This window comes from Prosopis cineraria, unplaced genomic scaffold (genome assembly GCF_029017545.1).
Source record: "Prosopis cineraria cultivar Desert tree isolate PC_DT_omini unplaced genomic scaffold, ASM2901754v1 PC13, whole genome shotgun sequence".
NCBI lineage: Eukaryota > Viridiplantae > Streptophyta > Magnoliopsida > Fabales > Fabaceae > Prosopis > Prosopis cineraria.
In genome coordinates this window covers 4,363,020-4,376,319 of record NW_026555344.1, presented here as the reverse complement: position 1 = coordinate 4,376,319, position 13,300 = coordinate 4,363,020, and the positions used below count along the sequence as shown (strand labels likewise).

Genomic DNA, 13,300 nt, shown 5'->3' with positions numbered 1-13,300 from the left:
TTCTACAATTATAACTTATGTTATAAAACAAAATAAATAAGCAACTTAACATTAAATTAAATAAACAATTTAATATTTATTATATTTTATATTATAGTTGATTTATTATATTTATTAATAATATCAATTGGAACCAGCCACACTTACTCTTAGATATTAAAATATTTAAAAAAATTAATCTTTTAGTTCTCCAACTTTTAAGTAACTTGTAACTCAATCCCTCAATTATGACTCGCTGTGACTCAGTCTCTCAACTTTTGAATCACTTACAAATTAGTCCCTTAATTTTTGTTAATTTTTTTTCATATTAGCTTACATCTCATATTAATGAATAAGAAGAGGGTATTTTAAAATAATATATGAGTATTTTTTTATCCCTCTTATTTGATAAAAAATTTTTAAAAAAATTAAAAAATAAAGATCGAGTTATAGGTAAATCAAAAGTTGAGGGACTGAGTTGCAGCGAGTTATATTTAAGGGACTGAGTTGCAACGAGTCATAGTTGAGGGACTAAGTTATAAGTAAGTTAAAAGTTAAAGGACTAAAAGATTAATTTTTTCAAAAAATTTCAATAGGAACCAGCTGCACTATGAAATATTCAAATTTTTTTCCTTCAATCTTTATATTTTTATCCCAATTAAAACTCATTTTTAAAATTTTAATTCAACACAATATAATTTCTATAACTTTTATCCCACTCAAATTTAATTCTTAAATTTTGACTTGATGTACTCTAATTCTTAAAATTTAAAATATATAAAATATTGATTCATAATATTCAATAATAAATTCAACTTTAGTTGTTATAATTTAATTTTTTTTTTTGCCAATACAGTTTAATCTTTATGGAACATGTGAACTAGCATTTGAAATAGTAGATAATTGTCTTATAAGGATGGGGTCGAAACGAATTAAAATTATAGCAGATAAAAATTTTAGTTAAGTTAAAGTTATAAAAATTTAGTTGTAAAAATCAAAATGTATATACTAAATTTTAATCAAATCAAAATTATATAGAATAAATAATTAATTTTTTTCAAAATACTACTTGTCAATTAGTTTCCTTGAAAGTGCATAACACTTTTCAATTTTTAAGTTGCTCATAAAGTATCACTCAATGCTTAGATCAATTGATTGAGAAGTTGGTTTAACTTAACTACATGCCCAATAAAAGCAAGAGAAAGTTGCTGGTGTTTTGACATTTACACTGTCAAACATTCACACTTCAGTTTTTTAGAAAAAAATATAATTTTTTTGGTTCATATAGTTTTATTAAATTTTATTTTTAATTTTTATATATTTTTTTAGTGTTTTCAGTCTTTATGAAGACTAAACATACTGAAAAACTGAAATTATAAAAATTTAAAAAACAAAGGTCATTCAATATTTTTTAAAATACAGGGATTAAAAATATTAAAAAAAATTACAAAGATTAAAGATAAAACTTAATAAAATCATAGAGACTGATGATTATATTTTTATTTTTTTTTAATCCAAATGTCAGAACTAGTCGTTTAAAAAGTTTCAGGATTCTTATACTTTGTATTATCTTTTTATTTCGACTGGAAACATATAATAAAATACAAAACCTGAGATATTTTCCGTGCAAAAGAATTGAAGCACATGTTAAAACAAAGGGGTTCAAGTAATCCTTAGCTTAACCTTGATTGAAAGCTTAGCACATAATTATTCTTACCCTCTAATGGCTGACAATACAATGAATAATAAACAACTACTTGAAGGATTATATTGGGACCATCCCCATCAATATCAATAATTTACTGTATAAGAAAGTTCTAGCCATTATTATATATATCTTCAAATATTATATACTAACAAATAACACAATAATCCAAAAACCACCCTACACAAGTAATCAAGTCTTCACAGACGGAAAAATGATACTTAATCATTTCCTGGTTAAGCCAAAACTCTTTTCACATGACACACATGCAAGACACTTCCTTAGGTTATATAATGTTGGTCCTTACTTACTTATCAATTTAATGTTTTCTTATGCAGACAAAATTCAACTACCATATGGTATCATAAATTAAATATAACTTAAATAAGTTTTGACTCAAAACTCCTTGTATATATTAATAAAATTGACTGGCTTTTGCTATAAAAAAAACCTAAAAAAACTCCTGCCAATAACGTATTTCCATCTGATTCGTGCAAGTTTGCTGAATTAAAAAAAACATTAAAAGTGAACAGATAATTTCAACCAATCAATTTCTTATTAAAATTTGATGAATCATCCACCTAACGATATCAGAATAGACCTCACTTATTGAATATTTGTCCTTCACAGAGCCCACTCCTCCGGTTACGCCTCATTCGAGCAACACGTGTTCTATTTTATTGGCTATTTTTATCGAAACAATAATATAAGTTACTACTTCGTTAATTATTCTTCAAAATACAATAAATAAAAAATGAAATTGATTGATCCCTCCGGTGCGGTTCTTACAAGTAGCTACGAGCTACCTGTTCTTCTTCTTCACTTTTCTCCAACGTCTTTTCACTTATTGCTATTAATGGCGCTTCCGAACTCACAGACCTTACTATTCCGGTAACTTTGTTGGAAAATTTCATCATTCTATCTCTCTCCCTCTCCCTCTCTAGTTGTTTTCTGGAGCTTCATTCTACTCTAATCTTCTCTACAACTCACCCGCTGGGAAAGTTCTTCTCCGGCGGTAGTACTTCCAGTTCAAAAATGGCCGAACAATTTTCGAGCTCCGTTGAGTTCGGACTGAGGCTCTCGAAGCGAATTTTCTACGGCAAAGGGTCGCTTTCCGCTCCGATACCGGAGCCGGCGATATCCAAGACTACGGACGTGTATATACCGACCGCACCGATGTGTTACGCGGTGGTACCGGAACCCGATATAGTTGACAATCCGGATATTCGGACTTACCAGCCGTACGTGCACGGCCGGTGTGAACCGCCGGCGTTGATCCCACTACACATGCACGGAGTAGCCGTGGAAATTGAGTGTTCCCTGGATACGGCATTTGTTACAGTTAGCGGAACATGGCGCGTCCATTGTGTAAGATCGAGTAAAATTTGTGATTGCCGGATTGCTATACCAATGGGAGAACAGGTAATACATCTTGTTTACTGTATTGCTCTGATGAAGACAATAGCGATAGAGATAGATGCTATTAAAGTCGTTCCAATAAATAATCATGACTGCTAAATTGATATTTTTATGGGGCCGGCATCGTCTGTCATGTTAATGACGGCCACTTGGAAGCTATACCACTTCTCAATGCTTTAATTGAAGTTCATCATTTTGATCAACCACTCTGCAATGAACATACAACTGTCGAATCATCTGCTACGTTAATCCTGCCTTCTCAACAATCTATCATTCTATCGCAATAGTTATTTTCATGGTGTCCTAGACTTGAAGTTTTGTCCCTCAAGGATGCAAGTATCACTCTGTTTTCCATTAATCATTTGCGTCCGCAATTTTTCTTTCGGGAAAAGGATCAAATCTCTTATCAACTTTGTTTTCGGGGCATAACTTAAAATTTAATTTGCATATCATTGTATAAATTCATTATTCTCCAAGATTCTGCACTCAAATAACTTTTAGGTTTCACTTCGTTGTTGTTCTCGATTCCATGTTGCGTAACTAATTATGATCACGCGCTTGATAAATTGTGTTCCTGTTTCATCTATTATTCTTAAGTTGATGGCTCCCTCATCATTGGTTCATGTTTAACTGCTTGATGAATATCTGCACTGTCCTTTTATCTGAGGGTTACAGTTTATTTTGTGAGTTCTCAAGTTAAATATATGATGTGGCTAACAGGGTTCACTTCTAGGTCTTGAGGTTGATGATAGTGGAATATCTTATCAAACTGAAGTTATCACTCCAAAAGATGAAGGAGATGTAGGGAAAGCAGCTAAGGCAAAAGATGGATATTTCTTGAAAAGCCAAATATACACTGTCAAGATTCCACAGGTTATTACTAAATAGCACAGCGGAGATTAACATCATTTATTTACTTAATCAATTAATAGTTTTACTCATACAAAATAACATCTTTCAGGTTAGGGGAGGCTCTCGTCTTTCAATAAAAATCAGATGGTGTCAGAAATTGCTATATCATGATGACCAGCTCTCAGTTCGTGTACCTTTTAGTTTTCCTTCATACGTCACTCCAGTGGAGAAGAAAAGTTCAAAGAAAGAGAAGATTTTTTTGAAAGTACACTCTGGTCTCGCAGCTGAACTGTTATGCAAAAGCAGCAGCCATCCTGTTAAGGTGAAACATTGAGGTGGCATTCCATAAATGGACATTCTAGTATCCCAAATTTCTGGGAAGCAGAAACCTGTCCTTGTGCGTGTTTGAGTATTTAGATGTATAAAACAATAAGCTTTCAGTCTTATTAGGACACATACAACTCTTGAGTTTTCCACTATTTTATCAGTACCCTTGCATTCCACGTATCTCAAAAATTAAAATGCTTATGCACTAAACACCATATTAGGCCTTCAAATTCTGTTTGGCCTCTATTAGATGTGAACTAAGAGACTCTTTTACTTTCCAGGAACTAACTCACCAATTTGGCAAGTTGAGTTTCTCATATGAAGCAGAAGTGCCGGCATGGTCAACTACAGACTTCAGTTTTTCATATGCGGTAAGACCTAGAAGCAGACTTCTATAAAAAATTTTAATGAAATTCCATGTAAACTCTTATCCATTGACGTTCAAGAATAGACCCGAATGCCATATATATAATGCATTGAATATCACAGGTTTCTTCAGCTGACATATCTGGTGGCATGCTCTTACAATCACCATTCCTCCGTGATGTTGACCAAAGAGAGATATTTTGCTTGCATCTTTACCCTGGAAATAGTCGAAATAGGAAGGTTTGTTTTAATTAATTCGCACTTGATTTTTTCTTATTTAAAGTTCGAAGTACTTCTGCTCTTTCTAGTACATTTATCAAGATTTAAGATGAGTCTATGTGTTAGTAATGCATAGTAGGGTTATGTTGCAACTTGCAAGTAAGATGCCTCTACATCCCTTCCCTATCCATGTACGGACAAATGAAGTGAATTACACTGTTCTTGTAGTGCTTCTTAAGTATGAATGCATGATGCATCTAGAGGAACAATTCTAATGTAGAGCAATAATATAGCTGCATTTACAAATGAGTTTATAGTAATAAGAAATATATGGAGCTTCAAAATGGATGCCGGAAGCAAATTACTTTTAAGGATTAATGAGTATAGAAATGCAGCCACTGTTGTGCTGTTATCCAGCCATTTGAGGAAACAAAACAACCTATTGTGTCAAGTTGCCTTGTTTGCGAGCAAAGTTTCTTTAACCAATTTTTAATTTTTTTTTTTTAATGTGTTCTTATTTATTTGCTCTTATAGACTTTCCGAAGGGATGTGGTATTTGTCATAGATATAAGTGCAAGCATGAGAGGGAGTCCGCTTGAAAATGCAAAGAATGCACTTCTGGCATCACTTTCTCAGCTAAATGCCCAGGATACATTCAATATTGTAGCTTTTAATGAGGACTTCTACTTGTTCTCATCATCAATGGAACCTGCAACAGAAGGAGCAATGTTAAATGCTACCCAATGGATTGATACTTCGTTTATTGCCAAAGGTGGTACAAACATATTGCTTCCCCTAACTCAGGTATTTTTGTCTTTGTTTAAATTTTCAAAATGATACTTGGACAATTCTGCCACACTTCATGGTTTTTATGTTATAATATTTCCTCATTATGTTTTTTAATAATTCAACTGCGCTAATGAATGTATTTACTTCTAAAAGGTGCTTAAAATTTAAATGCCACCATTTCATGCGCTTATTTCTGCATTTTCATTATTTATATGATGTCATGAAACCATCACCATGCATTAATAAACTTTATGACAGTTAGTTTGTTCTGTGTTATTTTTCCTTTCTGCATTTATTTGTGAATCTATGGGATTTGTTGTAGTTACAACCAATGTATGCATATTTTATTGCTGTCACAAAGTATATGCCTTAGCTTTTCATGTGCGGTATTTCTTTGGAACGTGATGGTAATATTGAACATAGGCATAAAAGTTTGGTGGATTACTGGCATGATTGCTCTGATAGATCGTGTATATATTGTATCACGTGTGTTGTAAGTCCTGCTTTGGACCTTGTCCATTGATTTTGATTGTTGAGTTCTTAATGTTCTCATGTTGCTGTAGCCTCCTCATCCAATATTGTATTCTTTCTTAGGCAATGAAGCTATTTCAGAAAACTACTGATTCAATCCCTCTCATTTTTCTGGTTACTGATGGAGCTGTTGAAAATGAAAGAGAGGTCTGCAATCTTGTTAAAAGCTACGTCACAAATGGGCAATCAATTTGCACTCCTCGCATGTGTACTTTTGGCATAGGCAAGGGCTCTACCCTTCTTCTCTTTGTAGTCTTAAGAATTGCATCTTATGATAAGCTGAAGTTGATAATTTCTTCTGATATTAATACTTGAAGCATCATAACTAATGCAGATTTCCTGTAGTTGATGCTTGACAATATACTTTCCTGTTGGAAATTTCTTTCAATGTCTTCGCTGAGAAACTTCAACTATGTGCATTATGTTGCTAGTGACTTTTATTGATGCATATGTGACCAAATTTATAAGTTTGAGTTGTCAGTAATTGGTCACTCCTTTATATGTCTATCTTTTTGCAATTTGCTTTGTCCAACTGCTTTACTTCTGAATTTTAATTTGAATAATTTTCAGGTTTATATTGTAATCACTACTTTCTGCAAATGCTAGCACAAATTGGGAGGGGTCACTATGACGCTGCTCTTGATCTAGGTTAGCGTCTTTCCCTAACATGGAGGCTTCAATTATTGCTTCCAATCAGTTTGCCCCTCAAGTTCGTACTTTTCTTTAAAGAACGTTCCTCAACTGAACTTTGTTTCTCTGCTTCTGTATCTGCAATATGATTATGTTACTGATTACAATTGTCACCCGGAGTATCAACAATGTCAAATTTCAAGTATTCATGTTTTCTTAAAATTTGATACATCGTATAGTCCTTGGGGAGAAAAGTTAATTGCCAAATCTAATATATTTGATGTTATACTAATATCGTGTTCTATTTTTGTCTTGTCTAGATTCAATTGACTTTCGAATGCAGAGGTTATTTAGATCTGCTTCGACAATCATTGCTTCCAATATAATGGTGGAAAGTTTAGAAGGTCTTGATTCACTGGAGGTACTTTATTAGAAGCACAACTCTCCTGGTTATAACCTGAATAATTTATAATGATTTCTTGAACTTACAACTGGCAACATGTTTTTCAGTTTTCTTGTTTACTCAGGAACATGTGTCTCAAGTCATCTGTCTTCGCCATGTAGTTTTTGTTTTTTTTTTTCCGCCAAGTTTTCTCTATATAGTGACTTGCGCTGTTCTTTTCCTTTTCCTTCTTATTTTTGGTTGCAGTTATTTCCATTTTATATTCCCGACCTTTCACTTGAAAGTCCGCTGATTATATCAGGAAGATATGATGGAACCTTTCCTGATTCGATTAAAGTAAAAGGTACTTTGGCAGATATGAGCAACTTTGAAGTGGACTTGAAAGTGCGAAGGGAAAAAGATATTCGACTTACAAATGTAACCTTTCATCTCTTGTGCTACCCCCTCCCCTGAGAGTTTGCCAAGTTTCTGAGTAATTTGAACGGTGTATAACTTCCTTTAATTAGTCTATTCCTGGAAGCATGCACAACGGCTAAACGATGCCTGATTTTTGTTCGATACTTCCATCAGGTACTTGCCAAAAGACATATAGATTTTGTCACTGCTAAGGCATGGTTATTAGCAAGTAGAGAGCTGGAGGAGAAGGTTTGTAAATCTCATACTTCACTATTCATGGAATTTTTTCCTAAAAATAAAAATAAAACTAAAAAGAGGAGGATTGGATAAGTTCATGGTGATATCCTATCATTTAGTTGAAACTAGGAATATGCTTTTCACGTTTTTTTACATTGTTAAGCCTTAAGCGACACCTATGCTTTATGTCTTCTCCCTCCTGTTTTCAACTCATCAATAAATTAAAACTGAATTTCGATTGAGTAACAGTTTTTAGTTGAAATATGAATAATTGGTAATAGTACATATATTTCTCTCTTGCTGATTACAAACAAACTGTAAATGTCAAATTTCTTGATGAAAGGTTTCCAAAATGAGCATACAAAACAAAGTCCCCTCGGAATACACCTGCACGGTTCTTGTGAATGCTGAGAAGGAAAGGGGGAAGAAGGCACCACAACCATTCCTGATACAGAAGGTAAAGTTTTGTCCCAGATTTTAGATAGACCAGGCCAACTGCCCCTGTTCGTAAAGGGGAAAAAAACTTGAAGTCAGGTGCAACTTGTCATATGTTACTATTAGGTTTTTGGCTAAATTATACGTTATTTCCCAGAACTTTGAACCATATACTGATTTAGATATAACATCCTTAACCTTTAAAGCTTTACAATGAGCCTTCTCAACTCTTATATTTATGTAGATAATTCTATATAATTAATTTTATACATTAATTATTTATGCATAATTTAAAATTTAGGAAAGTTATATGTATATCAGTCAAAGTTTGGGGGCTTAAATGCACATAAAAATAAAGTTTGAGGGATATATAATCAATGGCTAGAGGTTATTTGTATAAATCTAGAAACTTAAGGAGGTTTATTATTGAGTTTTAAAGGTTAAGGGGGTTATTTGTATGTGGTTCAAAGTTTAGGGGAGTTGTATGTAATTTAGCTTAGGTTTTTCAATGTAATCATGGAATGTGAAGAGACTTCATTTTTTTTTTCCCGGCCTGATGAAGAGACTTCTTTCAAGTCACCATGTGATGTTGGCCTATATATAAGATTTATATGCCATGTCTCTTGGAGAATCTGATTGCAAGGACCTATAGAATTTTGGGTGATTCTTGACTTATAAAAAGATAAAAGGTCAGACCCTCTGTCCTCTGATTCCTCAAATTCTTCAAAACAGGCGTACAGCAGAATTACCCAGCAGAATGTGGAACTTGAAAGCCAGAGAATATTCCTAGGAGGGCTGAGTATTGGATTTGGTGACACCAAAGCAACAGCAGCGAACGCCCCGCCGGCACTAAAAGAAGCGAAACCTTCAGAAGGGCTGTTGGAGAAGGCTACTGCCACATGTTGCAGTAAACTTGCTGATACCTGCTGTTGCATGTGCATGCTCCGGGCTTGTTCTTTTATGAATGACCAGGCCTCTATTGTCTGCACCCAGCTATGTGCTGCTCTTGCTTGTTTCGAGATAATCAAATGCTGCATCGAGCTCTGCGATTGTGAGTGCTTCGAGTGACACCATTTACCAAGTTGAACTTGGGAGAAAATCTCTGTATCGTTCACAATCAATGTATAATATATTATTGACAATGTATATATATATATATATATATATTGCTATGTCGTCCGTACTCAGCTATATGAACTTCTTTTCTATGACCTCATTTCTTATCCCTATCTGTTAATGGGGAGGATCGTCCGGAAACAGGTATGAGAACAAATAGGTGACGTGCAATGAAAGGATGATACGTCTCAACTAAGCTTCAATTCAAACTATGATGTGCATGCAAGTGCTTGTGGTTTCGAGTCTCTTCTTTTGCATAGTTGTTTTCTAATATATATATTTTTTAATTTATAGGTCCAATGCGAAGCTTAACTCTGATATAACTTGTTAAAAACTTCATAAATCAAGTTTGAGTTCTCTCTTATTATATATTAATTTTTAAGTTTAATTTTATTTAATATGAGAAATTCATTCAAGTTCACTCAAATTTGGATAATCTATGTTTTAAAAATTGGTACAATACATATCAAGCCTTATGATTGTCTTGTTAAAGTTTTTTTTGTTTTTCATGTCCATTGTGTTTCTAAGGTACAATGGAAGTTGATTTCTTTGGGTAAAATATAATCAATTAAAAATATTTTTGTTCTTATTTTGAAAAAAAATGTGAGATTATTGATGATTTTTATAAAAACATCTTATCAATATTACCAAAAAGATGAAAAAAATCTTTCTCTAACACCAAGTTGTCCCTCTCTACCAATTTGGATTAACAATTAAGTTTGCTAGGATTGGAGACATGTATTGACTTTAGTGAATTCTTGAAATTCAATTGATCGAAATTTTATAATTTAACAATACATATCACATAAATTATGTTATGCCATTTGGATTCATCCCAAAGGCTAAAAGTTAACATTTCAATATTAAATCTATCAAATTAAATGAATTTTGAATGAAACTTGTCACATTTAACATATCTCCGTAAGCCTCTAATCTTAAACTCATTTCATTTCTAAAATGTAATAAAATTTATATTAATATTTTAACATTTTTGGTATTGATCATCTAAATAAAAAAAATTGTAAAAATTTTGACAAAACTTTGTCTGTAAATAGGATCTTTCAAAACTCTACAATACAAAAATATTTACAGAATATCATGTCAGTCAGGAGCTTAGCTCTTCCAACAAATAGACAACATATATACCAAAATAGAAGCCCTAGACATAACATATGTGGAGCACCTAACCAGACCTCTCCAAAATAACATACATAAGCATTGATAGTTACATAAAAAGGGAAATTTCGATCAATTCTTTACCCAACACATCTATGAGTTCTCATGGATCAACCGGAGAATCGGTGTCAACTAAGGTATCTGAGACCAAAAATAATTTTCAAGTGAATAACGTCCTAACAATAAATAATTGAACATAACAAAGGATTTAAATAATTATGTAGTTAAAGAGGCAACGATCTTTACAAAAATTTGGTAAACTTCAAAATAAAATAATTCTATAAAATTTTAAATAAAATCTCAAACCATTAAAATATCATAATAAATAGTATTATCACTTGATTGCAAAGAAACAAATAAACAAGATCAATAATTATAAATAATTTACTATTTAAAATTAAAGGGATGTAAAATTATCAAATAATCAAATTCATATAATAGGGACTTATCAGAACAATTAACAAACGTGGATACACAGTCCACGAAGGTAAATAATCAAACGCGGCTTTCGCCACAAAAATAAACGTGGACACACAGTCCATAAGGATAACTAACCAAACGTGGCTCTCACCACGAAACAAACGTAGACACACAGTCCACGAGGGTATGTAACCAAACGTAGCCAAGGCCATGAAACAAACGTGAGTACGATGCTCACGAATAACCATACCTTCATTTCACGTGCGTCGGCCATCGCACGAGGCTAGCACCTCCTATACACACCCTGCTAACTAGGTGAACCATGGCGCGCCAATGGCTAACGGAACTGCCGTTAGCAACCAATGTTCTATATAAAGTCTCCTTTTTAAAACCATTTTTAAACATGCGAGAAATTGATCACCATTCAATCAAATTTTCTTTTTCAATGGCGAACTCGCATGAATTATTTTTCCGTAACAATTCAATAATTTTCAAATTGAAATCCCACAATTAGAATTCAAACTTGTATTTACTGATTAACTAAAATGATCAATTCTGATAAAATAATTTCATGAAATAATATAATTTAATCAACAAAACATCTCATAATCACATTGTTGTCATAAAAAGGATTTGCATAAAAATATAATATTTGAATAAAAGACATTTTCATGAAATATCGGTTGGGACGCTATCCACTTACCTGTAATGTTCTCAAGTACGAAATTTACTCTCTAAGACTTCAATCAATTCTTCCAAGCTCTAAACACCCTATGTAAAATAAAAAAAAACAATTTGATGACCTTCATTCAAGTGTGATAAACTCTTTTCCAATATTAACAATACGGTAATCAACTAAGCTCTCAAATCTACATAATTTATATATTACTTTTTCCAATCGCTACTATAATTTATATAAATACTTTTGTGACCAACACAATAACCATATCTAAAATTATATTTTCAACTCTCCTAACATATCCAAATAGATCCCCCCCTTTTTCAGTTTAACTTTTGACCATAGTTCTTTAGAGTTATAAAGAAACAACTTCACTTCCTATTTAAAAATGTAAATCCAATAAATTTACACTAAAACTTTTCTATCAAAACTTTTAGCAAACATTTTATGTGCATTCAAAATGTAACCCATAAAGCAACAACTTAATCCATAAACTACCAATCATACTTCTCCATTCATCAACACAGTCCTGCAAAATTTCCTCAATGAATTTTTCTTAACATTTTTCCTAAAGCAATAGCAAAATAGAATTTTGTCTCCATCTTCCTTATCTTATCACAAGGAGAGATAACGTAAATCTAATATTTTCAGGAAAATAACATGTTAATTCCTCACTTTTATTACATCACCCAAGCACAACCCTTGTTTCTTTATTCTATCCACTTAACTAAAATAGTCAATCAATGCATTTATATTTCCATCTTCGGAAAAGAAGCTAAAATTTGCAAGCAAGCTAGCGAGTAATTTACGTGTATATGTACAGCTTCTTATATTAAATATGAGCATGAGTTTGCAACACATTATAAAGCAAGTAGCAGTAGCCATATATAGAATCGTCCTCTTAAGCTTCAATCTTTAGTTTGCTCAAAACTTGCTCTCAACACATTCATTTATGACAGCTGAAAAGGTAAGAAAAGTCAAAATCTTTAACCACCTAGACACTCACACGTAACTGATGCAGAGAGGAAGACAGGTGAGGTTCAACTCACCAACGAAGCAATTGAGGAATGAAGGAAGAAGATCAATGCTTCCCACGGACACACAAGCATGGCAGGGATGCAAATCAAGGGAACAAAGCAAGCCGACAGCGACCTAAGGGAAGAGAAAGAAGAATATCTACGGAATCGTTACAGCAGCGGCAGATCTCGGCCGACACCCGTTGATGACAGCGAAGGAAGGGGGAAGGAGGCGATAATGAAAATTGAAAAGCAAGACCTCTCGCTCTCGCTCGGGTTCTGGAACAATCGAGAATAAGGAAGGAGAGGAGTGAAAACAGAGCCAGCGTGCGGCCCTGTTGAGCTTTTGATTTTACCTCTGATGTTTTTTTAAGGGCAGAATGGTAATTTAGTAAGGCTGAAACTGAAAACAAATAAAATAAAATAAAACTCCTTACTGCACTGCCAAGATTCGAGCCCAGCACCTGACAAATGAATTGTTAGCATAACTTTCACCTGACCAACATTTCCTCTTGATATATCTACTCAAAATAATAATAATAATAATAATAAACTATTCTTGAAATTATAATTTTTTTTTTTTTTTTGGGGTTATGACAAAACCC

At 33.0% G+C, this 13,300-nt stretch overlaps 1 protein-coding gene across 2 annotated transcripts; it reads left to right on the top strand.

Annotated features, from left to right (window-relative positions):
• Window positions 1-2,514: 2,514 nt before the first annotated feature.
• On the top strand, window positions 2,515-9,616 carry LOC129290718 (uncharacterized). Of its 2 annotated transcripts, none has more exons than XM_054927612.1 (13): window positions 2,515-3,106; window positions 3,824-3,976; window positions 4,065-4,277; window positions 4,564-4,653; window positions 4,772-4,888; window positions 5,402-5,671; window positions 6,251-6,410; window positions 6,758-6,835; window positions 7,138-7,238; window positions 7,467-7,637; window positions 7,791-7,865; window positions 8,197-8,310; window positions 9,021-9,616. In XM_054927612.1, the coding sequence occupies exons 1-13, from the start codon at window positions 2,720-2,722 to the stop codon at window positions 9,354-9,356; spliced, it is 2,265 nt and encodes a 754-aa protein (XP_054783587.1). In that variant the 5' UTR covers window positions 2,515-2,719; the 3' UTR covers window positions 9,357-9,616. The 2 variants fall into 2 exon arrangements, with proteins under 2 accessions (XP_054783587.1, XP_054783588.1); XM_054927613.1 differs by lacking the exon at window positions 2,515-3,106 and adding an exon at window positions 3,293-3,439.
• The last annotated feature ends 3,684 nt before the right edge of the window (window positions 9,617-13,300 follow it).

What these genes read in the sequence shown, in the direction of transcription:
- LOC129290718 (XM_054927612.1), top strand. Translation starts at nt 2,720, where the DNA reads ATGGCCGAACAATTTTCGAGCTCCGTTGAGTTCGGACTGAGGCTCTCG. An exon ending in GCAGCAGCCATCCTGTTAAG is followed by an intron (nt 4,278 to 4,563) that starts GTGAAACATTGA and finishes TTTACTTTCCAG; the next exon opens with GAACTAACTCACCAATTTGG. An exon ending in GTAGAGAGCTGGAGGAGAAG is followed by an intron (nt 7,866 to 8,196) that starts GTTTGTAAATCT and finishes TCTTGATGAAAG; the next exon opens with GTTTCCAAAATGAGCATACA.